Source organism: Microtus oregoni, unplaced genomic scaffold (genome assembly GCF_018167655.1).
Source record: "Microtus oregoni isolate MIOR12 unplaced genomic scaffold, Mior012 000081F_ref0000091, whole genome shotgun sequence".
NCBI lineage: Eukaryota > Metazoa > Chordata > Mammalia > Rodentia > Cricetidae > Microtus > Microtus oregoni.
The window spans coordinates 4,834,940-4,862,270 of record NW_024544541.1 but is presented as its reverse complement, the minus strand read 5'-3'; the positions used below and the strand labels follow the sequence as shown (position 1 = coordinate 4,862,270).

General features: G+C 41.6%; 1 protein-coding gene across 1 annotated transcript; it reads right to left on the bottom strand.

Annotated features, from left to right (window-relative positions):
- Positions 1-3,903: 3,903 nt before the first annotated feature.
- LOC121441823 (arylacetamide deacetylase-like 4) lies at positions 3,904-20,188 on the bottom strand. Its single transcript, XM_041643145.1, has 5 exons — positions 20,021-20,188; positions 13,194-13,410; positions 10,185-10,248; positions 4,207-5,012; positions 3,904-4,052 (listed from the first exon to the last, which is right to left on the bottom strand). The coding sequence occupies exons 1-4, from the start codon at positions 20,186-20,188 to the stop codon at positions 4,238-4,240; spliced, it is 1,224 nt and encodes a 407-aa protein (XP_041499079.1). The 3' UTR covers positions 3,904-4,052; positions 4,207-4,237.
- Positions 20,189-27,331: the final 7,143 nt, after the last annotated feature.

The following is a 27,331-nucleotide window of genomic DNA, read 5'->3' as shown; positions in this document are numbered from 1 at the left end:
TGCCTTGAGTCTCAACAGAGACAAATTTTTCCCTTTCAGACAATGATGAGCTTGTTAGGACTCCGGGAACTTTTAAAGCTGAACTAAACGTATTTTTCATTCTTTGATGGACAGGAGTCTTTGAGAACTGGAAATGATGTGCTTTGGTTTAGATGTGGGATATCCCCCACATATTGATGACTTAGGGGCTTGTTCCCATACTGTGACTCTATGTTAAAGACTGGGTAGAACTTAGGAGGCTGAGGTCAGGTCACTAAGAGAAGGGCTTTGAAGACAGAACCCTCCTCTGGTTCTGCCTGCTTTCTCTATTTCTTGGCCTACCATGACATGAGACATCTGCACAACATGCTTCCATCCACTGAGAACTCCACCGTGCCTGCCTCACCATGTTGTACTGAAATCCATCCACAACCATGAAGCCAAATAAGTCTTTCCTTATCTCAGTTGTTGGGTCAGTATTCTGTCATAGAAACACAAAAGGAACCAATAGCAAGGACTTATACTTTATTATTTCCATGAGTTCCCCACACCCTGGGGGCAAGGCACCATCCTTAGTGTTTTATCCTTTTGAGTCACTTAACCCTGAGGCTGCAAAGTAGTACTGTGGCCATGCTCATTTTACCGACATGGAAGGGGATACCCAAGATGGCAAGCATCTCACTCAGGTCCCATAAACAATGGGCATGAGGTGTTCTCCAGCTGAATTCCATGTCCAGATGACACACGCCTTATGATATCTTGTATCATTTTTTTTTGATTTTTCAAGACAGGGTTTCTCCATAGCTTTTTGGTTCCTGTCCTGGAACTAGCTCTTGTAGACCAGGCTGGCCTCGAACTCACAGAGATCCGCCTGCCTCTGCCTCCCGAGTGCTGGGATTAAAGGCGTGCGCCGCCACTGCCCAGCGCCTTATGATATCTTGTATACCTCATTGGATTTGGAGATCATTCTACCTCCTGAACAGAGTGCACTTCTATCCTCAGCATTTCCCCCTATGGCCATCATTATCATTCTAGTCCTCTAAACTGTGTTCAGATAAGTGAAGTTTGACAAGTTTGTTTAATTGTTGAAACTTTAAATCTTACAATGTACTTCCGGTTTACTTGGTACTATCATATCCTTCTGGAGTCTTTGATGGAGTTGAAGAATTTATAGTTATAGTTATTAAGTTTTCCTTGCTTATGATAAAAGATAAAGTAGATATAAATATTGTAACTATAATTCTTATTTGATACCTCTTTTATTACATGTAATTTCACTATGTTCAATTTAAAGCTTTCCTTTTTTTTTATTTAATCAGAAAAGGGGAAATGGTGTGGGAGGTCCTTCTGTTTATGCGTTGCTTTTATTGGTTAATGAATAAGGAAACTGCCTTGGCCTATTGATAGAGCAGAATTTAGGTAGGTGGGGAAAACCGGACTGAATGCTGGGAGAGAGAAGGTGAAGGAGAGGGAGACGCCATGGAGCCGCCACCAGAATCAGACGTGTTGAAACGTTGCCGGTAAGCCACTGCCACGTGGCGATACACAGATTAACAGAGATGGGTTAAATTCATATGTAAGAGTTAGCCATCAAGAAGCTAGAGCTAATGGGCCAAGCAGTGATTTAAATAATACAGTTTCTGTGTGATTATTTCAGGTCGAAGCTAGCCAGAAACCAACAAGCGGCTCTCTCCCTCCTCCAACACATTGGCGCCTTTTGTTTCTGGGTGGCTGGGATGAATGAGCGGTCCTGATACTGAGCGGTCTGGTGCTACAGCTGAGGGTTCTATAACCAAGACAGGGAAGCGGCTTTATTAATTCAGTATTTTGGACAGAAGTAGGGTTTGGGCTAAGTATAATGTTGTCTAATTTATAAAGCATGACCCCCATTAAACAACTACAACCACCTTTCAGTGGATGATTCCTTCAAATTCCCTCTCAACAGGGAGAGTGGTGTTGGTTAAGCAAAGGCAGGGACCTTCGGAAGACTTGGAACAACACATGAGCTTATCACCTTCCTCACCTCGGGACATGCCTTCCACACACCAGGTGGCCTTTACCACTCACATCATAGCTGTGATTCTGAGGGCACATGGTAGACTCGGGTCTATGTTAGGAGTTCCACCAAAAAAATGTGATCCCAGGGGAAAACTCACCCAATGTTCACCCATCCCCTTTACTCCTCCCTCATTGTCTTGAATCTCTGTTTTTTAAATGTTCCCACTATCTCAGTGGGTGGGCGCACCCCTTGTGGTCCTGACTTCCTTGCTCATGCTCTCCCTCCTTCTGCTCCTCATTCGGACCTTGGGAGCTCAGTCCAGTGTTCCAATGTGGGTCTCTGTCTCTATCTCCATCCATCGCCAGATGAAGGTTCTATGATGATATGCAAGATATTCATCAGTGTGGCCATAGGATAGGGCCAGTTCAGGCGCCCTCTCCTCAGCTGCCCAAGGAACAAGCTGGGGACATCTCCATGGACACCTGGGAACCCCTCTAGGGTCAAGTCTCTTGCCAACCCTAAAATGGCTCCCTTGATTAAGATATCTACTTCCCTGCTCCCATATCCACCCTGCCTCCATCCCAACCATCCCATTCCCCCAAGCTCTCCCCATCCTCCCCTTCTCCCTTCTCTCTCCCCCTCTCCCCTTACCTCCACCCCACCCCCACCCTCAAGCTCCCAATTTTTGCCTGGCAATCTTGTCTACTTCCAATATCCAGGAAGATAACTATATGTTTTTCTTTGGCTTCACCTTCTTATTTAGCTTCTCTAGGATCCCGAATTATAGGCTCAATGTCCTTTAAGCTGCTGCACTGTATAAACCCTGATTAAGGACATTTCCAGAAGTTGTCATTGTTTCTCTTGCCTTCTTGTTGGGTTACAAAGACTTGATCTCATTATTTACATTTTAAATGTTGTTCTCACTCTTTAAGTTTTGCTAGGTAAATGCTATAATCTTTAAAGTTTCAAAGAATGGTGTGTAGATGTCTGATGATGGTGGTGGGTATGTAATACACCCACAGAACCATATACACATCACACACACATACACATAGACACACACCTCATACATAGACACAGCACATATACACACCACATACACACCCCACATACACCATATATATATATATATATACATGCATACATACATATATATACCATACACACAGTACACACACACGTTCACACCACATGCATGCATATACACCACACATACATAACCAACCACATTCACACCACACACACATACACACAACATACACACACACTACACACCACAATACACATCACACACATACACACCACACATATACACATATTCACACATGCAGCACAGATATACACATGCAAACATACACACACATACACACAAACACATATAAAAATTTAGGAAGATATGATTTAATGATCTATACCAAAGGTGTATTACTGCGTTTCTCATGAAAAATATGATCTTTGTAAAGATTCCACGTGAGAATTAGCAAGAAAAGAATATTTCTGCCATGTACATGTACACACTATAACTCTAAAACTCTTTTAATATGTTGTATTTTAGTTGTCTTCAGTTTAACTAACAGTCATGTCATACGCCTGGACTTCTGTATCTGACTCTATAGGCTTTCTGAATCTTCGATTTTGCCACGTGTTTTTGTACATTGCCTTAAATTGTCTTTTATTTTATTATTACTTTCTGTGTCATTTAAATTTTAAATATGTCTCCGAAATATCAATAAATAAATGAATGTTCCCACTAATGTCATCCCACAATTCAGTGTAAGAGTCATCTTCTAAGGAGGGAGTCTATGAAACTACATTTCTTAAGACAGATAAAGGCAATACAAGTAATGCTGCGAATTTGGTCTTGGGACAAACAACAACAAGAAAAACCCTTTCTTTACGTTGTCATGGACGCACTCAGCAGTGATGCTGTGACCAAATGGTGGTTCTGCACAACCTCTTTGTTAAGGCTTTCAGAAAATTTCAAAGAAAGACTTTTCTTTCCACTTCGACATTAATTTCAAGTAAATCAAGCAGTAGAGAGTGTTGCTAGTTGTAACGCTGGATCTTGTCAGTTCTAGAAAGAAACACACAGAGTTGTCTTTCTTGAATACAAAGCCAACAAATTCTTACTTCCACCTAGTCTTTCCCTTTTGGATCATGAATGGCTTAAGCATCCCCTTACTCAACAAAATAAAGCCAGGAAAAGCCCCAGAACAGATAGTTCTCACCTTGTTCCACCCTTAGATTCCAGAGTGACAGTCATATGCCCTTTATATAACTGATGACAGCATTTATAATTTTCATGGAGCAGGGAAAAGAGAAAGGCTGCTTATCAAACAAAATGATGCATCCGTGAAAGCCGTCCTCCACATGGTACCAGGTCACAGGGACACCCGCATCTTCAAGGCGCTTCTTGTAGAGCAAGGCATCATCACGGAGGGGGTCACTCTCACAGCTCACCAGGAATGCCTGGGGAAGCTGAGCAATGATCTGGTCATCTGCTAGGAGAGGTGAAATTTCTGCTTTTAAAGTATGCCTGGTTTCCAGATAGGCAGCCTCATTGAAATGTCCTGGAAACTCGGGCAGAAGGCTTTTGCTCTTGAACCTTCTGGGGATGTTATCAAAAGCGAGCCATTTCCTGTACTTTTCCCAGGTGTCTGGGGGAACACTGGTGCCACTAGCTACGGCATCTTTCCAAGATAAGTCAATGTCCAGGTATTTACACACAGACGTCATGAGTAGGTCTTTGGTGAGGAATGGAACATTTTGGTTCTGTTGATGTGATGGCAATCGAAAATCGATGATCTGTGTAACTGGAGTAATAAGCACCTGAGCACAGATCTTAGGAAGACTTGGGAAGTTGAGCAAGCCCTGGGTGACAATGGCCACAGCACCACCTCCAACACTTTCTCCACAAACTACCACCCGGGAGGGGTCTACCCCATAGGATTTTAGGCCCTTCATGAAGTGAATGGTGGCATTCAGGCAATCATTGTGAATAGAAGGGTAACAGTGGTCAGGAAGCTTGCGGTACCTAAGAAGAAATAAACAAACACAATACAGTGATGTGTGTGCACATGGGTCACTGGAGGCCATTTGAAGAGAATCCTCCACTCTCATTGAACAAAAAACCCTGATTAAATCCTCAGAATGACCCTAACAGGTAAATATGACTATCCTCATTTTTCCTCTGTGGACATGAAGAACCTGCTAGAATCAGGGAGGCTAGGATTCTTCATTCCAACCCACATTTTGCTTTTCATAGATGAGTGAGCCCCTAAGAGCATCAGGCAAGCTCAAAGCAATTGCTTTAGGAAATAGGACACCCAGCAAAGACCCAGAGAAGGTGACTGGAGCCCTGCTAGTCCCACTGAGACAGGTTGAGGAGTTTTCCCAGATGTCTCAGGCATCCACTGAGCATTGTCAAAACCATTGCTCTTCAAAATTTATGTCAATGTCATATTGATAACATTGTTATTAATAACACTAGCTATCAATAAAATACTATTAACATAAGGTCTTGCTATAAGTGAATTTACTAATGTTTATTTTCCTGGAAATAAATAAAAGTGTTAGGGGATGGGGTAATTGGACTTGATAATTAAGAGTTCTTAGACTCTTTGCCAATGCTCTGGCTGATTGGCAGAAGAATTGCAGCAGGTCCAGAGGCAAGAGAGCATCACGTAGTGACAGAAATGGTGGCAGAGGCACAAAGACCACTGGGCACCTCGGTAGTGGGAGTCATTGACCTTTGGAAGCAGCCAGAAGCCTTAACAGCACAAAAAAAAATGCAAAGTGGCCTTGACAGAATCAGAAGTAAAGCTTCAAAAATGGGAGCAGAGAATAGAAGCAAAGACACATGGGCAACTACAGCATAAGGAGACAACAGCAGACAATAGAGATGGGCAGCAGTGGCCAAAACCTGGAAAATGAAAACAACAGAAGCAGTAACTGCTGCCTTGAGGGCCAGAGGTTTTAGACAGACTAGCCTGAGAACTAGAGCATAGGTCAAAGTCTAGGGGGTATTGACCTTACAGATATACACAGGAGCTGTTAACCCTCAACACCATTGGATTAAAATTCCAATTACTAGAGGCATGCATAAGGAGGACTGTGACCCCAGAGGTGGCACCTTCTGTGGCTCCTACTTCTCTGTTGCCACCATTCACTTCAGAACTCAAGGGCTATGAAGCCCTAAAGAGTCAGTGAAGGAGGAAGGGGGCCGCTAATTAGTTCCTGGCTTCCCAAATAACTTAGAGGCAAAATAATCACACAGAAACTGTATTAATTAAATCACTTCTTGGACCATTACCTCTAAATTCTTATTGGATAACTCTTACATATTAATTTAACCCATTTTTATTAATCTGTGTATGGCCACATGGCAGTGGCTTACCAGCAAAGTTTCAGCATGCCTGACTCTGGCAGTGGCTCCATGGCTCCTCCCTGAATCTGCTTTTTTTTTCTCCCAGCATTCAGTTTAGCTTTCCCTGCCTACCTAAGTTCTGCCCTGCTATAGGTCCAAAGCAGTTTCTTTATTCATTAATAGTAATCACAGCATACAGAGGGAAATCCCACATCAAATCATTTGGAAGAGCTCCTCACCTACCACAAATATCCCCCCTGGTAGAAGAAAATGACCCCATGGAGATGACTGATACCACCACTCCCCATCAATAGAGATGCAGAGCCTTCACTTAGAGTCAAGGTACCTTGCTTCCAGGAAAGGGAGGTCAGGAAGGGGAGAGAAAAAGAAGAAAAGGGAGTTAGGGGGAGGTACAAGGAGGAGTGGGTAAGGAAGTACTAAGAATGGAGAGAGATTGGTTAAGGGGGGAAGCTAAAGATAGGTGGCTGGCAGTTTCAGAACTTTAGCTCATAGCAGCCCTCAGGCAGTTTCAAGCCCCTTCTGTAGCTGAGCATCTCCATTTGCCATTCTCGCACAGTTTCCCTGGTCCATGAGTCAGAACTCTGTAAGTATCTAGAATACCACACTGAGGAATTCCCTTTAAGATTTCAGGCCAAGTACCTGCATACTTCTCTGTAGTTCCATTAAGGGGAATCTCAGAGATGTAAGGTCCCATTTTGAAAGTTTAGATACTGTGCCATCCAGGTAGGAGAAGATCTCTGGAGTCTAGAAAGATGTTACCCTTCCTATGCTATTGTAGGAGGCTGCTTGTTTGTTCTTGGCTGCTCAGCCCTGAAATAACCACACAGAAACTGCTGTGGGACAATGGTTTTACCCTGTAAAGGTTTGCTTCTTATACTTTTTTAATAAAATACTGAATTGACCATTAGCCAGACAGGAAGTATAAGCGGGATGACCAGGCAGGAAGCAGAGGTGGAGCAATAAGAACAAGAGAATTCTGGGAGGAGGAAAGAGTCAGTCTGCAGTTGTCACCCAGATGGAGAGGAAGCCAGACACCGAGCAAGAAAGATGTGACTGCCTCACCAAAAAAGCTACCAAGCCATGTTGTTAACACAGACAAGAATGATGGGTTAATGTAAGATGTAAGAATTAATTAATAAGAAGCCTATGCTAGTAGGCTAGTCACTTTATAATTAATGTAGACTTCTGTGTGTTTATTTGGGACTAAATGGATGTGGGACCTGATGGGACAGAACTTCTGTCAACATATGGTGCCTAACATGTGGACAACTGCATCCACAGAAATCCTGAGAGAGCTTCGGAAGTAATTCTAACAGTAATTAACAGCATTAAGCTTGGCTTCTTGATAGCAGCAATTTCTTGGGTTTGTTCTGCTTGCTAGAGGCAAGAGATATTTCCTGACATAGCTTTAGCTGCAAAACCTTGCAGCTTTTTTAAGAGGCCCTGCCACCAAACACTTAAATGGTGTTTATGAATAGCTCACAGCACATTTCTTGGTGGTGGCAAGCTAAGAATGGACCAGATCCAGCCATCAAAGTCACAGCTTTAATCCTAGCCATATCACTTAGCAAATAAAAGACTCATGTGGTCAGAAAAAAAGAGAGATACCATAAAGATAGTTTCAGAAGAAAAATCCTCTAAACAGTTTACAGCGTGTTTAAAAATATATTTAGGCTTGGCAAGAAAATAAAAGGATAAAGTCCTTAAAATAAAAAAGAAAGAAAGAGAGTAGTTGGGTGTGGTTGCACACACCTTTAATCCCAACACTTGAAGGCAGAGACAGGAAGATCTCTGTGAGATCAAGGACAGCCTGGTCTACAGAGTGAGTTCCAGGACAGCCAAAGATACACAAAGAAACCCTGTTTCAAAAAGCCAAAAAATTAAAAAGAAAAAGACAAGAAACAGAGTTTAAAATAAAGCCACATAAAGATGAAAAGTGCACAGAGTCAGGATAATGCTATTGTGTTGTCTTTAAATTGTTTGATGGCTGAGGAAGAAGCAAAAGCTGCTAAAAGAGATTTGATTATAAATGTTGATGTATTAATCTAATATGTATTTTGAAATGCCTTTACTTCAAAATGTAAGTCAGAAGGTATGTTACTTTAGAGAAGAGATTTTGTTTTTGTTTCCACAGGAAATGAAATGCTTTGGATTCATTCTGGGCTAAGAAAAATCAGGTTTGATCAAGGAAGACCACCTGAAGAATATCCAATAGGAGCAGATGTTCCAGATGATCCAACATTTTAGAGTACCTCTGTTGGAGTTACCCCTGAGTTATGCATAAAGAACAGTTTCAAGACTACTGGCTGAGATGATCAAGCCTCACAGAATTTTCCATTCAGGACTTGACCATAATTCTAAATTTTCTTTAGGTACCCATAAGATTATCAGCACCCCCCCCCCCATCAGCAGGAAGTAGCCTAGAAAACTACACCCACATTTCCCCCAAAAAAAGGATTGTAGATGTTTGCCTTTGTTTAGAATGTTGGTTACAAGCTGTTATGGATAATGGTCAGGAGAAAAGCTAACCAAAGGAGATTCGATTCAGAGTTTTTGTTTTAAAAAGAGGGGGAGGCAGGAGGGCAGGAGTGCTGTGGTACAATGGTCTGTACCCTATCACTTATATTTTAAATGAACACTGATTGGCCAGTAGCCAGACAGGAAGTATAGGTAGGGTGACCCAGTAGGAAGTAGAGGCAGGGCAAGGAGAACAGGAGAATTCTGGGAGGAGGAAAGATTCAGTCTGCAGTTGTCATCCAGACACAGAGGAAACAAGATGTGGCTGCCTCACCTAAAAAGGTCTTCAAGTCCCATGGCTAACACAGACAAGAATTATGGGCTAATATAAGTTATAAGAGTTAATAAGAAGCCCGAGATAATAGGACAACCGGTTTATAATTAATGTAGGCCTCTGTATGTTTCTTTGGGGTTGAATGTAGGTAAATAAAGAAGAGAAAAAAAAGAATGTAGAATAATTAGAACAAGAATGAATCGGAACAGAGACTTGTAACAGAGAGTTGAAATTGGAATTAGAATTGAGACAGAGAATTAGAGGTAGGAAATTATAGACAATTAGGACAAGAAAATTAGAATTAAAACAGAACAATAAAGAAACATGACCAGAGCTACAAGTGCGTGAGCTCATTGCTCAGACTAGAAATTTTCTAAGTCTCTTTCCCTATGCTGAGGCAACTGATTTGAACCTTGGCAGGAAGTCGGTAGAGCTGGACTCTGCTGGCTCCCAAAAGTTCAGTATTTTTTTGTTGTTGTTGCAAGGAACACTATAGCTATCAACCAACAACGTTCATGACTTCAATTGACCTTGACCACCAGCCACCAACCCTGATTGCGCCACTAAATCCAAAGTCAACATCATCCCACCAAACAAAGAGACATTTTTTCTTTCGTTCCACATTTTGAATTTCCTGGGGGGTCTCTGTGTATCCTAGAAAGCATTCTTTTGACTTTAATTAATTTAACTCCCCAAAGAGGACATAAAGGGTCTCTTCTAATTTTACGCTACCTGGGTCCCTTCACATCACAGTGTGCCCTCCCAGGTTCTCTCCTCTATGGCTCTATATTCCTCCAGAGGAGACCAGTATTCTGTAGAATTGTGCTGCTTCTGTCACAGTTCACCAGTGTGCTTCCCAGGGATGGATATATTTTTAGACTTCTACTGTTTTGAAAGTGTTGTGGCTATGTTCATGGGAACATGTACAAGAGGCCAGGATCCCTTTCTGTGGCCTAGTCAACCAAATCTGTGCCCCCCCTCAAAGCACCCTCACATAAATAAACTACCAAATGTCTCAGGCCACTCACCCCACTGACAGCACCACCGACTCTGTCTCCTGGGCCAGGAAGCTGCACAGGTTGTGGTAACTGTCTGTAAAGAGGAACCCAGGTGTTAAAGCAGTGTGACCAAGAGCCCCAGCATGTCCCACCACAATCCCAGAAATATCAACAGTCATGATAGACATGATAATAAGGTCCTGTCTATCTCCGTATTCTTGATTCCTCTGAGGTGACCTTATCAGCTCTGTGTGGGCAAAGCCAGACATCATTCCCAGACCTCTGAATAGCAAGATTTGGTTGAAATTTGCAGTTCACTTTCTATATCACTGAATTTTATGCAGTATGGGTAAACTAGGGACTTAGAATGATTGGAGATCTGAAATGGATGTCCCTAAGGCTACATGTGTCTGCAGAGCCAGCCCTGGAGTGTTACTAGGCTCATCGATTTGCATTGATGAGGAGGAAAATGATGACCAGATGATAACTTTATACTAGTAGACAGTTCCATTAAGATTAGTGTACAGTTGATAATGGTCCAATTTCTGTCTGGCGTTGGGACAGAAGTCTAGACTCTCTTAATTATCATATCCCGGAAGCACCTCCAGGGAGGAGATTCAGTCACTAAAATTATTTTTTTATTTTCTTAATGAATATCCATGAAGATTCTATCTTGCCTTAGTTTCTCTTTGTTACTTTGTTACCTACAAAGTGGTGGTTTTGTTTGTATGTGTCTATGTCCTAACTATATAACCCAGGCGGACCCAAACTTGTGATCCCTTTGTCTTGACTTCCTAGGTGCTAGATTAGTGGAGTGTAACACCTCCCATCCAGCCGAGCACTGGGATTTTCTAAATTAAGTTAGTTAGTACCAATAGTCAGGGGGTTTGCTAGGTGGGTATATGCACCAGGGGCATTGGAGATATCCTCAGTAACTTTAAATGGCAACTTAATGTAGCCTCGAGTCACCTCAGGAAAAGTCTCATTTGAAGGGTTGCCCAGATCAGATTTGCCTGTGTGCATGTCTGTGGGGAATTTTCTTGTTGCTTAATAAGTATAGGGGGGCCCAGCCCACAGTAGGCAGGGTCGCTCCCCAGGCAGGTAGTCCTGGATGGCATAATGAAGCTAGCTAAGCATGAGCCTGAGACCCAGTTAGCAAGCAGTGCTCAACCATGGTTTCTGTTCGGGTTACTGCTCTGACTTCCCTCAGTGATAGAGTATAACCTGTAGGATGAAACAAATCCTGCTTTTCCCTACGGCACCTTTGGTTATGGTGTTTGTCATAGCAGCGGGGTGAACCCTGCTTCTGTGGACAAATATTCTATACCTGTCCACTGTCAAAAGACAGTGGGGGAGGGCGTAGGGGAGCGTGGATGGAAGGGCAAACACTGAGACCAATACATGGGGTAGTCTCAGCTGAGTGGGGGGTCAGCTTCTCTAGCCAAAGTTAGACTAAAAACTTACTGTTTACGTCAGCTGACAATGATGGAATGAACAAGGAAAGTCCCTAATCTTTGACTCCTGATTGGTGAAAACTGTAATTGTGACTTGACAACAAGGGTTTGTGGGGTTTGTACTCATAAATCCTACGTCTGCCCCTGTTTGGGGCTGCCCAGAGAAATAAGGCTCCTGAGTCCTTGTTGCCAACTATGATCAATCGGCAGCTCCACTTATGTCGTGATCTCTTAAATCCTAAAGACTTTGGAACCTGCAAGTGTTGTCTCTCTCCTTCCCCATGGAACACAGCAGACACAGGTGCAACGAGAGTTCAAATATGCTGTTTCCAACTTGCACAGGTGACTCAGCCCTCAGTCACCTGCCCTCTTAGAAACTTAGATACACAGCTTCTCATAGGTTTTATTTATTTTTATTACTTTTTTGCATCAGAGCTTTCTAAAAATCTTATATTAATATACAGTATTATTTGCTTTGATGACTGAGCTTCTGGAGTCCTTTGTTTGGGTGCTGAGTTCAGGCTTCCCTCACCTCACCCAGATCCCTAACCTATCTCACATTGCTTTGCCCCAGTTCAGAAGAACTGCTTCCTTCCATCCCTTCATCCCGGTCTCAAATATCACCTTCTTGGAGAGACTGTATGATTAGATAAACTGAGGTGTTATTATTTTGAATCACTCTCTACTCCACTCCTGTGTTACCCATATCTGAAACCACCTCCTCATTTGTGTTCTCCCGTGTGGTCTAGCTTCCCCCCTTGATGGACAGACCCCAAAATTTGTGGACTGGTTCTTATTTATCTTTCAGTGTGTCCCCTATGCCTGGAGAGGACTTGGGGCTAAGTAGATAGTCAGTAGATATCTACTGAGCCATTTTTGCTTAAGATTTTGAAATATCATTATCTGCAGTAGATAATGATAGCATCTCGGGGAAGAAGGTGAGGCTGATGACAGTGAAGAGTAAACAAGGACAGTGAAGCTCTGGAAAAGGGTGGGTACCACAGGTAAGTTCAACCAGGATTCCTGCTGTATTGAGAAGTTCACAGCTACAGCTCAGAAAGGGTAATAGGAGATCATAAGTGACCAGGTGGGAGATGTGGTAAGGACTCTGGGGAGGTTGAATTACACCAGTGGGTCCTTCTGGTTGTGAGATGATGATGAAACTGAAGGATGGTAATTGTACCAAGGAAACAACTTTAGGGGGCAGAGATGATAGAGTGATCAAGAATGGATGGGTTTTGAGCACAGTGATCCAGCAGAGCTAAGGGAAACACATGGACTTGGGGTCATTATAGGACAGATAGGAATAGCCACTGTTGTGAGTGGGAAGGAAAGGGAAGTGTCACATACATTCTGGGAGAGATCTAGTATGTAGTACTGCCCAAACCTGGACTAAAACTATATTACCCAGGAAATATTGTTATGTCGTTGAATGTTATGATTTCCAAGCCCTCAATTCATTCTCCCTAAAAGTTCCAAATTCTACTTACTTTAACTCCCTCCCAAGAGGTCTTCATAGGAACCTATGAAAGACTCTAACAGACATGAGGACTTTCCTCTTCCACCCAACTCAGAAGCCACTTACCCAAACTACCACATATGGTTCCTCCTCCATGGTAGAAAATGATACCTCTTCGGAGTTTGGAGGACACTGCCTTGGGCTGGAATAGTCTCACAGGGATTGTCCCAAAGTACATGTTGGTCACCATCAAATTATGATTCTTCTTTATGGCTGCTAAGTCATGAATACACTGGATGAACCTGGGCATGGAGCAAATTTTCAGCTTCTCTAATATATTTCCCTGTAGGAGCCAAGAAGAAGAAGAAGAAGATGAAGATGATGATGAAGAATAAGAAGAGGAGGAGGAAGAAGAAGAAAAGTGAGACATAGGAGACTATAAGGTAGGCATGTAGATGCCGCCCCCACTTAGCGTTGCTAAAATTAGTTCATTGTTTCTTGACTTCTGCACATACAATGGACTCACATGTCTACAACTGGTTGTGGACTCTGCTTAGGAAGAATGTGGGTTTTCAGAGTTTCTAACCAAAATATCCAGATTAGATAATGATATGGTTGTAATTTGATTATTTCTCTCAATTAAAATTCATGTTGAAACTTTATTGTCATTGTTTTGAGATGGCCTTCTCACAAGACAGATAAATAGATCAATGGAATAGAGTAGAAGACCCAAATATACCTCCACATGGTCACAGCGACCTAATGTTCAACAAAGGTGACAAAAAGAGAAAGAAGAGCATCTTCAACAGATGGCTCTGGGAAAACTGAATATTCCCATGTTAATGAATGGCCCTAGATCCCTACCTCACTCTGTAGAAAAGTCAACTCCAAATGTAGCAAAGACTGTATTGTAAGAACTGAAACAGTAGAAATATTAGAAGGAGCACTGGGGGAAACATATAGGCATGGGTAAAGACTTCCTGCAGAATACTCCAGTCTCTGGAATTAAGGCCAGCTATTGACAAATGGGTACTCAAGAAATTAAAAAAAAAAACTTACAGACGTAAAAGGAAAGCTTTAATAGAGTAAAGACTCAACCTACAGAATGGAAAAAGAGATAAATAAATAGGTTATGAAAAGATAAAGCACAAATGGACACTGTGATAAGCAAGTGGACCACAAGCAACCTGGGGAAGGAAAGGTTTTACTTGGCTTACAGGTTATAGCTGATCATTAAGGGAAGCTGTAGTAATAAGGGCGGCAGGGCTGCGTCTCCAACACCCCAGCTGCCTGCCTGGCTAGCTTATGCCCCGAAATAATTACACGGACACTGTATTCTTTTAAACACTGATTGGCCCATTCTCTTCTAGGCTAATTCTCACATATTAATTTAGCCCATTTCTAATCATCTGTGTTGCGCCCCTAGGTGCGCTTACCGGGAAGATTCTAGCCTATGTCCATCCTGGGTCGGAGCTTCATAGCGTGCGTCTGCCCAGGAGCCAGGAGCATGGCGTCTCTCTCTGGCGTCTGCTCCCAAGAGGAGAGATGTGGAGTCTGAGCTTACTTCCTCTTCCTCCCAGCGTCCTGTTCTGTTTACTCCTCCCACCTATCCTCTAACCAATAAAATGGGCCAAGGCAGTTCCTTTATTAGCCAATGACCTTCCTCCATCATTTCCCCTTTTTCGGTTTAAACAAAAAAAAGCTTTAACTTTAACATAAAATTACATATAACAAAACAGTTATCAAGTAAAAGTTACAATAATCTTTATCATAACTAAGGAAAACTATAACTATAACCAACTATTCTTAACTCCATCAAAGACTCCAGAAAGATACAATACTACCTAAGCAAACAGGAAAAAAGCAACTTTTAAAACTCTAGAAATGACAGAGACATCTTGCTGCCTGGACAGTCACCCAAAGTTCCTCTGTACCGTTGGGGCATCCATCTTCAGCCTTCAGGCCCATGCTATCCAGCAGACATTTCCATAAAGCAGGAAAATTCAAAGTCAGTTCAGTCACTATCTGTTGTGTCCTGTAGAATGTCTCGCAGACTCTTTCATGAATCAGGAACCCCGAAAGATCATCTCACCTTAAGCAAGTTCAGTAGTCCTCTCTCTGCGGGTTCTCTGTGTCCAGTTTATGCAATAGTCCAGGCAAGAGCAGTTTCTTGCCCAAATGGCTATCAAACTCCATAAGGTGCCTCTTCGATGCCCATCTTCCTCTTGAAGTACATTGGTGCTGCCAGGAGCAGAGTGTCTCATTGTCTTGAAAAGTCCTCAGTTATTAAAACATTAAATGTCCTATTCTGTAATCTTCGAAAGACATGAAGAATGTCTATCTAAAATATATTTCTATATATCTAGAAAATCTAACTAACATGACTACAAGCTTTACTATTATCGATGATTATCCATTAACAACCTATATTTCTTAATTATACAGTACATATTTAAATGAACTACACAATCACAATACCTTAACCAAAATCAGAAACACTTATACATATAACAAAATTGACCTTAAATCTCTATCAATAAAGCAAAATCTATATTAATGCAAATTATTAATATCTCTATCATATCCCCCTTTAAATGTAAAAGGACATTTATAAACCATATTTGGGAACATGGGCGCAGTTTTTTCTCTCCAAACTGCTTCCTGCTGAATGGGGGCGTCGTTAATTAGGCCTTTCATGGTATAACCTGTGTGCTAGTTTCATCTCAGTTGGCAGTTGAGCGAAGCAATTTTCTGAAGATGTTCACTGCAACCCTTCAGGAGGGCATGATCCATCATACCAAATTGGAATAGAAGAAATGAAAAGTGTCTCATCCTCTGTGAAAACAAAATAAGAAACTCCTTTCCAAAGTATCATATCCTTAGATCCAAATTCAAAATATCTATGTTGGATTAGTTCAGCAGCATTTATAAATAAATATCTTTTAGCAGCTGTTGCTCCTTCCTCAGCATTCAAATAATTCAAAGAGAGCATAATAGCATACAGTATCAAAATTCTCTGTGTATTTTCCATCTTTGTACAGCTTTGTTTTAACCTCTATTTCGTTTATTTTTACTTTTAACTTTTTGCTTTTTGAGACAGGTTCTCTGTATCTTTGACCTGAAGTAACTCTGTAGACCAGGCTGTCTTTGAACTCTCAGAGATCTGCCTGTCTCTGCCTCCCAGGCATTGGGATTAAAGGTGTAAGCTACTACACCTTGAACTCACAGAGATCTGTTTGCCTCTGCCTTCTAGGCACTGGGATTAAAGGCGTGTGCTACCACACACAACAACTCTCTTCCTTTTTTTGTTTTTTACTTTAAGAACTTCAACTTTTAGTCTGCATATATTTTTAACACACTTCAAACCATTTAGAAATTTTCTTTGTCTTTGAATCTCTCTTTACTGTATATCTCTCTTTTTCTGACCACACGAGCCTTTAAATTACTGAGCAAAATGGGTAGGATAAAAGGCGTGGCTTTGCCAACTAGATCCAGTCCATTCCTTAGCTTTCCAGCCTCATGGCGGATATACAGGCTGTAGCCATGTTTACTGCAACAACTGTATGGCATTTCAAGGTCCCTGCCAGCAAGTGAGCTACAACAGAGAACACTCAAGTCCTCTCTCGGTAGCCAGCCCTCCTGCCTCAAACAGTCAGAGTTTGCCCTGGCAGGCGCAGCTTTTTTCCTGCTACGGCTGAAAACCGAAAAGCATGCGTTCAGCTTTTCGTCAACACCGTTTAAGTGTTTCGTGGCAGGACCTCTTAATGAGCTGCAGGGTTCTGTAGCTAAAGCTGAGTCAGGAAGCTTCTCTCAGATGAGGCGCCCGCTTGCCTCTAGCAAGCAGAGCAGACCCGAGAACACAGCGAGTCTAGTTGCCATCAAACAAATCGTAGCACTTTACTCCAAATGCTCTATTCAAAAGCTCTGTCTCCCGCAGGAGCCAAACAGAGATCGCAATGGAGGCACAGCCCCAGGAAGTCGCACTTTAAAATGACACAGCGTTTTTTCTGCTACTGTTGCCGAATCAGGAAATCTTTCTACAGCACGCCACCAACAAAGAGCAAAAATCTGTGTTAAACTCTCTCTCCCTTATTTTTAAGCCTTCTCAGGTTTTTTAAGTGGATTTAGTCCATCACGTGGGGCGCCATCTGTAGTAATAAGGGCGGCGGGGCTGCGTCCCCAACACCCCAGCCGCCTGCCTGGCTAGCTTATGCCCCGAAATAATTACACGGACACTGTATTCTTTTAAACACTGATTGGCCCATTCTCTTCTAGGCTAATTCTCACATATTAATTTAGCCCATTTCTAATCATCTGTGTTGCGCCCCTAGGTGCGCTTACCGGGAAGATTCTAGCCTATGTCCATCCTGGGTCGGAGCTTCATAGCGTGCGTCTGCCCAGGAGCCAGGAGCATGGCATCTCTCTCTGGCGTCTGCTCCCAAGAGGAGAGATGTGGAGTCTGAGCTCACTTCCTCTTCCTCCCAGCGTCCTGTTCTGTTTACTCCTCCCACCTATCCTCTAACCAATAAAATGGGCCAAGGCAGTTCCTTTATTAGCCAATGACCTTCCTCCATCAGGAAGCCAAGGCAGGAAGTCAAGACATTTACCTGGGCAGGAACTAAAGCAGAAACCACCAAGGAAAACTAATCACTGACTTGCCCCCTTGCTTTCTCATCTACCTCTTCAGGGATGGTCCCACCAGTGGAGTGGGCCGCTTCACATTTTTAAAAGACACGTCTTTGGTATTGGATCACCATGGGAAATTATAAAATTATAATTTCAAAAATAAAAGAAATAATTTTTTAAAAAAATATCTGTCTTTTAAGTGATGATTAGATGATACTCCCATGTGTAGATAAAGCTCATGATGGGTGGAGTGAGATAGTTCCCTCAGGAGGAGGCTCCCAGGAGGTGAGTTCTTGGTTGAGAAACTTGAAAAGACTGTGTCTGGAACAAAACCCATTAGATACACCAGAGTGTTGTACTGTTTTGTGTGGGCTTGGTTTGCCCAAGAAAGAGTTCACGTTTCCCCCAGCTGTAATGTAGGTGTAACTCTGTAGAAGGGAAGTACTACAGGTTTGGAAGAGTACGGTGTCTCTGGGGAACTTAGCCACCTAAGGCTCTTATTTGTCATTCCAGAGCTCTAAATTATCCTGCAATTCCATGCAGTCCCAGGGCTTGAAACAGCTTGACTTCTAGGAAAGAACTCGCAGATAAAAATGAATAAGGGGTTAAGGTCAGAAGCTTTCAATAATTGTATTGAGCAAGGCTTGCTCATTCTGATAGATGTGGTCCATTGTGGAGTTAAAAAAAAAATCTCAACAGCACAGTGTCACGTTACTTTTTGTAACGTCACATATCAAAACTTATTATCCTTTACCACATGCCACGCAATGTGTATATTAACTTCACAAGACTGAGAATATTCCCTACCTCGATGATGAAGACTCTTGCATTCACACAGAATAAGCAAAGGGCTCTCCCAGCCAGGGAGAGCAGAACAGAGACACTTAACAGGCAGCCTGGCTGCAGCTGCTGCTCACCCCTTTCCTCACCACCTCCTCCTTTGTAGCTGCCCTCTGACACAATCACTTATGAACTGTCTGGCCTCTACAGATCTTTTATCAAGATTGGGTCATCCTGCTTCCCACGCAAGACCAAATGTCCTTTCCAAACCTACTGTCCCTGTGGACGGGCCTTTGTCCCTATCCCCAACCAGCAACAAAGCCAAGCTAAGAGTCCAGTCACCCAGTGCAGGTGTGCTGAAAGGCTAGATACGTGCATCATCCTATGAACAACTTGATTAGCAAAGGACACCTGCCCTCTGCTCAGAACTATGTTAAGAAATAATCTGTGGCTTCAAGGTCTTCACAACGATGCAACAAAATGCCTGGAAGTGAGTAAGTGGGAGGAAGGAGTGGAGTCCTGCTGAAAAATTTGTCACACCTGTTGGGCCATGAATCTATCATGAGTAGAACCTGGGTGTGAAATCATTTTTCACGCCTCAGAAAAGAATCTTGTAGGTTAACAGCGATGCCTGCCTCCAATCCTAGCCCTCAGGAGGTGGGAGCCAAAAGATAACCACTTCAAAATCATGAGACCCTTATCTAAGAAAATTATAAAGAAGAGTTGGGAGTGTAGCTTAGTGGATAGAGTGCTGACCTAGCATGCGAGAAGCCATGGTTTGATCCCCAAAACCCCATAAACCAAGCATGATAGTGTCCACCTCTAGAACCTCAGCACTTAGCGGTGGGTGGCAGTGGGACAATCAGGAGCCCCATACCATTGGCTACTTAGTGAGTTCAACGCTATCCTGAGCTTAAGGAAATGCTGTCATATATATATATATATATATATATATATATATATATATATATATGAACAAAGACAAGAGACAGGTGGGGAAGGGATAAAAAGAACAAGAAAGAGAAAGGGAAGGAGGGATGGATACAGACAAACATGATGTTTCTGTGTATCTAAGATCCAATAATGTAACACCTCTGTTATGGGGAAATAGAGAGGGGAGAATAAAAGAAGAAAGGCAAACTACACAGAAGAACCCTGTTGTTTTTGTCTAATTTTATATCTAATGATTTTACCAAGAAAGAGGCAGGAGTCAGAGGCTAGGGTGAAAAACTGTTGGCTTGGAAAGGTTAAGGAGCAACTAGCTGACCTTTCCCCTTCCCCAGCGTCTCAGAAAGAGATCTCTTTTCCACTGTTCCAACCCAAGGGGGACCAACAAACTCTAAGTCCCTCCCTTCTACTTTCTGGGTTTCTCTATTCATTTTTCTGACTCCCTCTTTACTCCCTGTCTACTTCCTGTCAAATAGCTGCCGTCTCTCCCTCTTGACCTCACATTTTTATTTAACTAAGACAATCTTGGGATTCAGAGTGTGATCAAATATCCCACAACAGAACCCTGCAAACAGGGTTTCCCCCAAGAGTAGACTCACCATGGTAATTAAGAACAGCGCTATACAGTGCATACACCTGAACTTGACCGGATGCTGCAAGGCGGAGGGAATTTCCGCAATGAGAAAGTGCTGAATGACAGCCCAGATGAAGACTCCCAGGAAAAAGGTAGACAAGTTCACCAGTAGCACCAGCCACAGGGCAGTCATGGTCCCGAGGCTCCAACAACCTGCTCTCAGAGGCCCTGAGAAGCAACTGTCCCAAAGATCTTCCTTGGGAACAACTGGCTCAGTTTTATGGCCTACCACCTCCACTAACTCCTTTTGGACTACACCTGACTTAGTGGCCTGACCTAGCCTCTGGGATGTCCACACAGGTCAACAGGATCCAGAGGAACCTGCTCCCCAGGGAACAAAGGGAAAAAAAAAAAAAGATGACCTGGATCCCCAAGGTCGTTTGAAAGACAGGATTACAAAGTGGAATGGGATGGGAGCTTTCCCAGCATCTGTCCACCCACTGAAGCACAGGGAAGAGCACAGGAGTCCACAGCCTGACCCTTCGCTGAGTACCAGGAGATATGAAGGCTCTTCTGCAACAGTTTGCTTAAGGAATTTGAGGCCATCCAGTTTGTAAACACTTGCTAAACTAGCAAGTCTTTTCTCATTTCTGACGATTTTACCTTGGATGGGCTCTCTGCTCTCTGAATGCAGAAGGCAGAGGAGCCCAGAGATGGGTGAACTGTTCTAAGTCAAGCCCAGATGTGCCTACAGGTACCAGGCATACCAACACTTGAGCAGCAATGGAGAGTTTTGTATAGGCTACATATTCTGAGTCTACAGAAAATTTGATAGGAAAAGCACATAGATTATTATTTCCCCGTTTGTTTGTCATTTAAAAGCATATACCAGGGCTGACCCAGTGGGTTGAAACACTTGCCAGCAAGCATATTAATCTGAGTTCAGTCCCCAGGATCTAAATGATGAAAGGAGAAAACTACTACTACCCATTGTCATCTGACCCTTTCACACATACCATTATGTGTGTGTGCCTGTACACATGCACACAATATAAGTAAACTAATATAATAAAATATTAAGCATATAACATAAAATTTGTGGTCAGAGCCATTTCTAAGTGCCCAGTACAACAGAACTAACTGAATGTGTCCCATACAATAGACCTCCTACAACAAAGAATTTACATTCTTGGACTCCCCTCCTTCCCAGTTCCCAGGCAAACATGATTCTACTCTGTAGGAGTCTGGCTACCCTAGATACCTCCGTATATGGGCCTATGTAATGTTTTGGGTTTTTGTAACAGCATTACCAAATTAACATATAGTTCACAACTTTGACAATTCTGCAGTGAACAAAATTTTTTCATTTAAAATAATAGTCTGATATATATATTTCACATTTCCAGTATTGATTTTTTTATTTCTGTGGGTATTTCATCATCCATTTATCCACTGAGAGACATTTATGCTACCTCTACCTTTTTGCTATGATGCATAATGCTATCATAGGCTCATATATATGCAATTTTTCACTCATGTTTATGCATTTTCATTTGTCTATAATACTGTTGGTATATAAAGTAGACGTAAAATCCATAAACATTAAGTCAGAGGAGTCTTCACCAAATGAATTCTCTCAGGAGTGATGATCCTCCCTCTACTGTCTTTCGGGAAGAAATATTTATAGGGACCTCAGCATAACCAGTCTACCAACAAGATATCATTTATCCATCAATCATAGGTGAGAGAGTTGATCCAAGAAAAGCTATGGTTACATAGAAGAGCATCGGCAACTCCATAACTTCAATGTTGTGGGTAGTGGTGGGGTTTATGGCTATTACAGATGCATCTAACAAACACTGACCGACCAGAAATCTATGGTGGGCACTCACAGCATGAAGTACAGAGGTCACCTGACCATTCCCTGTGAACATTAAAGAGGAATAGGATAAGCAAGGGCAATGACCTTAGTAACACTGACAGCTATTGTGAAAGATTGCTTTATGTAAAGAGGTGTTACATTTGTTTGTGTTGCAGAATATTACTTTAACTATGTAAAGGTGTGTTGCATGTGTTTATGTTGCTTTTGTTTAACTAAGTAAAGACATGTTGCTGTTTTACCTTGCCTGCTTAAGGCATCTAATTTGTCTAATAAAAATCTGAACGCTCAATAGATAGGCAGTAGACAGATAGGTGGGGCTGGAAGGCAAAGAGAATAAGTAGGAGAAGAGAAGAGAGAATGAGAGGAGAGAACAAGGGATAAAGAGAGGGGGATGCCCAGGGACAGCAAGTCAGGCAGCTGTCAGACAGACAGACATGGAGTAGGACATACAGGATAAAAGGAAGGTAAAAAAAAAAAAAAGTCCCAAGGCAAAATGCAGATGAAAAGAAATAGGATAATTTAACTTATAAGAGTTAATGGGACAAGCGAAAGATAAAGTCAAGCGTTCATAACTAATAATAAGTCTCTATGTCATGATTTGGGAGCTGGCTGGTGGCCCAAAAGAAAGCCTGATGTAGACAGACAATGGCATATAAGGTCTGCATCTTCCTCCTTTAGAAAATGTACTTTCCATGCTTAGGTGGACTTCAGAGCTGTCCTCATTTCCTTGGTTCTAAGAACCTGTCTCGTTAGAGGGGGGCTGGCTTATATTCCAGTTAGCAACTTGATCCCAGGAAAACTGTGCTTCCTCCAGCTAACTCTCTCCCTTCTCTGCCTCTTCCCTCATATCTATTTCCTGAAAATTCCCACTAAAATCATCCCATAGCTTCCCTGAGAATTTGTTTCTGGAAGCAAAGTGAGTTGCACTCTGACCGGTGTCCTTGATTTCAGAAGAGGTCATGCTCCCTTTTAGTCTTTCTGCAGCAGGAATGAGGCCCAAATCATCCTTGTTCATCAAGGGTATGGATTCACTAAGGAGGGTGTAATCAGAGATACCATTAATATGCACAGATCTCAGAATGAACCTTAAGGGAGGCTTGCTGATGTGAGAACAATTCTCAGCACTCCTGGAAAGAAAAATCAATGATTGTTTCGACACCTTCACATCATCATGGATGTGAAGACCATGCGGAGACCAGTGTCAGAGAAGACAGAGAGCCAGGTGTTTCCACTGCAGCTGCGGGGTGTCGAGTAAGAAGCTTGGTCCTCCAGGCCTCAGACTTCATAAAGAATACCAGTCACTCAGTGATAATACCTATAAAGTCCATCAGCTCCTGACCCATGCCAATCTCTGTTTACTCGTAAGAGTCATCCAACACTTCAGGGTCAAATCAAGATGAAAACTGAGCCAGCTCAACTCTGTAGAACCATTGGCTCTTCAGCTGGATCTAACTTGAGGAGTTCTGCAGGGTGAGGAATTTCAAAGTTAGTAGACATAATCTGGTCCTATCCTTGAAGCCTTGGAACTGACTCTGTTCCTGCCTCCTGAAGCAGCTACTGAAGTGTCACCATAACTTGGCATAGGCAAGCTGTCCTCTTCAAAGAAACCTTTACGCTCCGGTTAGCACAGCACATGGGAACAATTCAGACCTACCAAGAGGCTACAGCCCTACCATTGTCCCAGTGAGTATAACACACCTAAGAGGTTCCAGCTCTGGTTGTCACTCAGATAAGAACAATGTGCATGGGAAGCTCCAGATCTGCCTGCCCTCTGCCCTCAGTCACAGTGTTATACACTTACCCTGATAGAACAGGGAGAAGTTAGTATATTTTTAAAAATCCAGTCACCAAGCTCCAGATGCACAAGTCATCATGCAGAAAGGCAACAAATAATATTTTTTAAAAGCCAACAAAATTTAATTCCTCCAAAAATCACCAATTCCACAATAATGGCCTCCTCTAAAGGCGGCTTAGATGTAACTAAGAAAAGAACTTAAAAGAACAATTATGTGTATGTTTAAGAAACTCTAAGAAAATAAGCTCTTGAAATAACCCTAAGGGAACACAAGTGATGTATTTTTAAAAAGGAAAATGACGTATGATATGAAAGATGAATTCGATAAGAAGACAGAAGAAATATTTAAAGATAACCAAACTTAACTGATGGAAATGAAAAACATAAGTCAAATTTTAAAACTCTATGGAAAACTTCACCAAGAGAATGAATCATGGACAAGGATAGAATATTCGAGCTCAAAGTCAAGGTAGAGTAATTGGAACATCCAAACAAGGACAACAATAAAGTAATAAAAAGTTAGGATATGGAATAGCAAGATATTAAGGACACTGAAAAGATAAAATTTAAAAGTAGTTGGGATGTGAGGGTAGGAGATCAGGAGAACTGGTCCCACTCCTTGCTGTCCAATACATGGGGTGAGCCAGCTGGGACAGAGCTGAAGAGCTCGCCCCAGGGGGGGGATGATAGGGAGTGAAAGGCAGGCTGGCTGACCAACCCAGCTATCACCCAGGCCTAGAACCAGGGTTACAAGGTTTTCCACCCCAACACCTCATCTATGAACTGCTGGAGCATGTGAAGGTACTGGTCCTGAAAACCCAAAGCTACACGATCTCCGTGACACAAGGCAACAATAGGTTATCCAACAGGAATCCCAGTGAGGGTGTAGTAGAAACCTATGGCCTCAAACCAGACCAATAACTCAGTGCAATGAACACTTAGAATTAAAGATGTATGGACTAAAGGGGATAGTGACTCACTGAGCCACACTGCAGCCTCCATGCTAAGATTTTTATAACTTGTTTTTTATTTTGTTTGTTTTTTGTTTTGTTTTGGTCTGGTTTTGCTTTTAAATTTTGTTTTGTTAGGGGAGGTTGCAAGGTAAGGGGACAGAAATGAAGAGAAAGGGGAATGAATGGGATCAGGATACATGATGTAAAATCTGCAAAGAATCAATAAAGTTTTATAAAATAGTTTGAATAGAAGAGACTGAGAAATTTCTTTCTGAACATATAGAAAATATCTTCAATGAAATCATAGCAGAAAATTTCCCTAACTTAGATAAAGAAACAACTATATAGACACAGGAATAGTTTAGAACATCAAACAGGAAAGACCAAAAAGTAACTTCCCCTTGCAATATTATCACTAAACAACTAAATATTTAATGTATTGAAAGTGACAGAAAGGAAGAACAAGTTACATATAAATGCAGGCCTGTCTGAATAATGTCAGATTTCACATCAGAAACTATAAAAGTCAGGAAGGTTGGAATGATGTTCTTCAAGTGGTGAATAACAACAGCGATCAAACCTGACTATTTTATACCCAGCAAGACTACCAGTCATAATTGAAGGAGAAGGCAAAACTTTTCACAATAAAAACAGGCTTAAGGAATTCATGACAACTTCACAAGCTCTACAAGATCCTTGAAGGAATTCTTCAAACTGGACAGAAAGCCAAACATGCTCTTATGGCCACATAGAAGAATAAATCATACCAGAATAAAAGTTAAGTTTGGAGGAATTAAAAAGAAACAAACACTGTACAGCCAACAAGATGACAGGAACTGATACACATATTTTAATAATAACTCTAAATATTTATGGTCTCAATCCCCTCATTCAAATGACACAAAAGAGAAGTTTGGATTAAAATGAATGATTTGTTGTCTCCAATAAATGTGCCATAAAGTACAGACAAAAGGATGTAAAACACATTCCAAGCAAATGAACTAAGAAGCAACAGAAATTGCTGTTCTAATAACTTATAAAATTGACTTTACACCAAATCTAGTCAGAAGAGATAAAGAAACTTATTTCATACTGATTAAGGAAACAATGTATCAAGAGTACATTATAATCCTAAACATATACACACACAATATGAACACCCTAATTTCATTGCAAATATGCTAGAGGTAAAAATAAATCACAGGTTAATCCATCTTAAGAACAGCAGAAGACTCCAGAACTCTATTTTTATCAACAGACAGCTTATCCAATCAAAAATTAAGTAGAGAGTTCTTTGAACACGCTGGACATTAATCCTCTATTGGGTGGATACCCAGTAAAAGTGATCTCCTTTCAATGAGCTTCCTTTTCACTCAGTTGGCTATTTCCATTGCTGAACAGACACCTTTTAGTTTTGTGGGATCTCATTTGTCAATTGTTGGTATTAATTACTGAGCAAATGGAGTCCTCTTCAGAAATTCCTTTTCTGTAACTACTCTTTGGGGGCCTCTGCTGTTCTGTGTTTTGATCTAGAAGTTTCAGCAATTCAGGTTTCACATTAAGACCTTTGATCTATTTGGAGTCAGGTTTTTTTTTTATGTATTTATAGATATGGTTCACTCTTCTGTATGTGGACATCTGGTTTCCAGCACCATTTGTTGAGGTTTGGTGTATATTTTTCCTTTGGTGTATATTTTTCATTTGGCATATATTTTTCATTTGGTGTATATTTTTCATTTGGCGTATATTTTTCATTTGGTATATATTTTTGGCACATTTGACAAAAATAGAAAGCTGTAGATGACATCTGTGATTGAATTTTCTATTCTGTTCTATTGATCAATCTGTCTGATTTTTGTCCATAACATACTCTTTATATTACTGTATCTCTGTAATATAGCTTGAAATCTGATACTAATTCCTCCAACCTTGTTTTTTTTTTTTGTTTTGTTTTTTGCTTAGAGTTCCTTTGGCTATCTGGGGTCTTTTATGATTCCATATGAATTTTAAGATGGTTTGTTCTGTTTTGTGGAGATTGTCATGGGGATTTTGCTTAGGATTGCATTGAATCTGTAACTTGCTTTTGTTAGGATAATCATTTTTACAATGTTAATTCTACCAAACCATGAATGTGAGAGGTATATCTCCTAGTCTTTTCCCCAATCTCTATTTTCAGCAACTTAAAGTTTTCATTATAAAGATTTTCACATGCTTGGTTGAATTTACTCCTAGGTATTTTTTGAGACTGATGTTAATGGGAGTGTTTCTATTGTTTTTTCTCAGTAAGGTTTTTATTAGTATACAAAAAGTATGATAATAAAAACAGTGTGCTATTACTGACACAAAAACAAAGCAGGAGCCGGGTGATGGTGGCTCACGCCTTTAATCCCAGCACTCGGGAGGCAGAGGCAGGCGGATCTCTGTGAGTTCAAGACCAGCCTGGTCTACAAGAGCTAGTTCCAGGACAGGCTCCAAAGCCACAGAGAAACCCTGTCTCAAAAAACCAAAAAAACAAAACAAAAAAAAAAAAAAACCAGGAAGATCCAGGGAACAGACTAGAGGACTCAGATATGAACCCATGAACCTACAGCCACTTGGCTTTTGACAAAGATGCTAAAAATACTTACCAGAAAAAAGATAAGCCTCTTCAACAAGTGATGCCAGAAAACCAGTATCCTCATGTAGAAGAATGAAACTAGGTTCTTA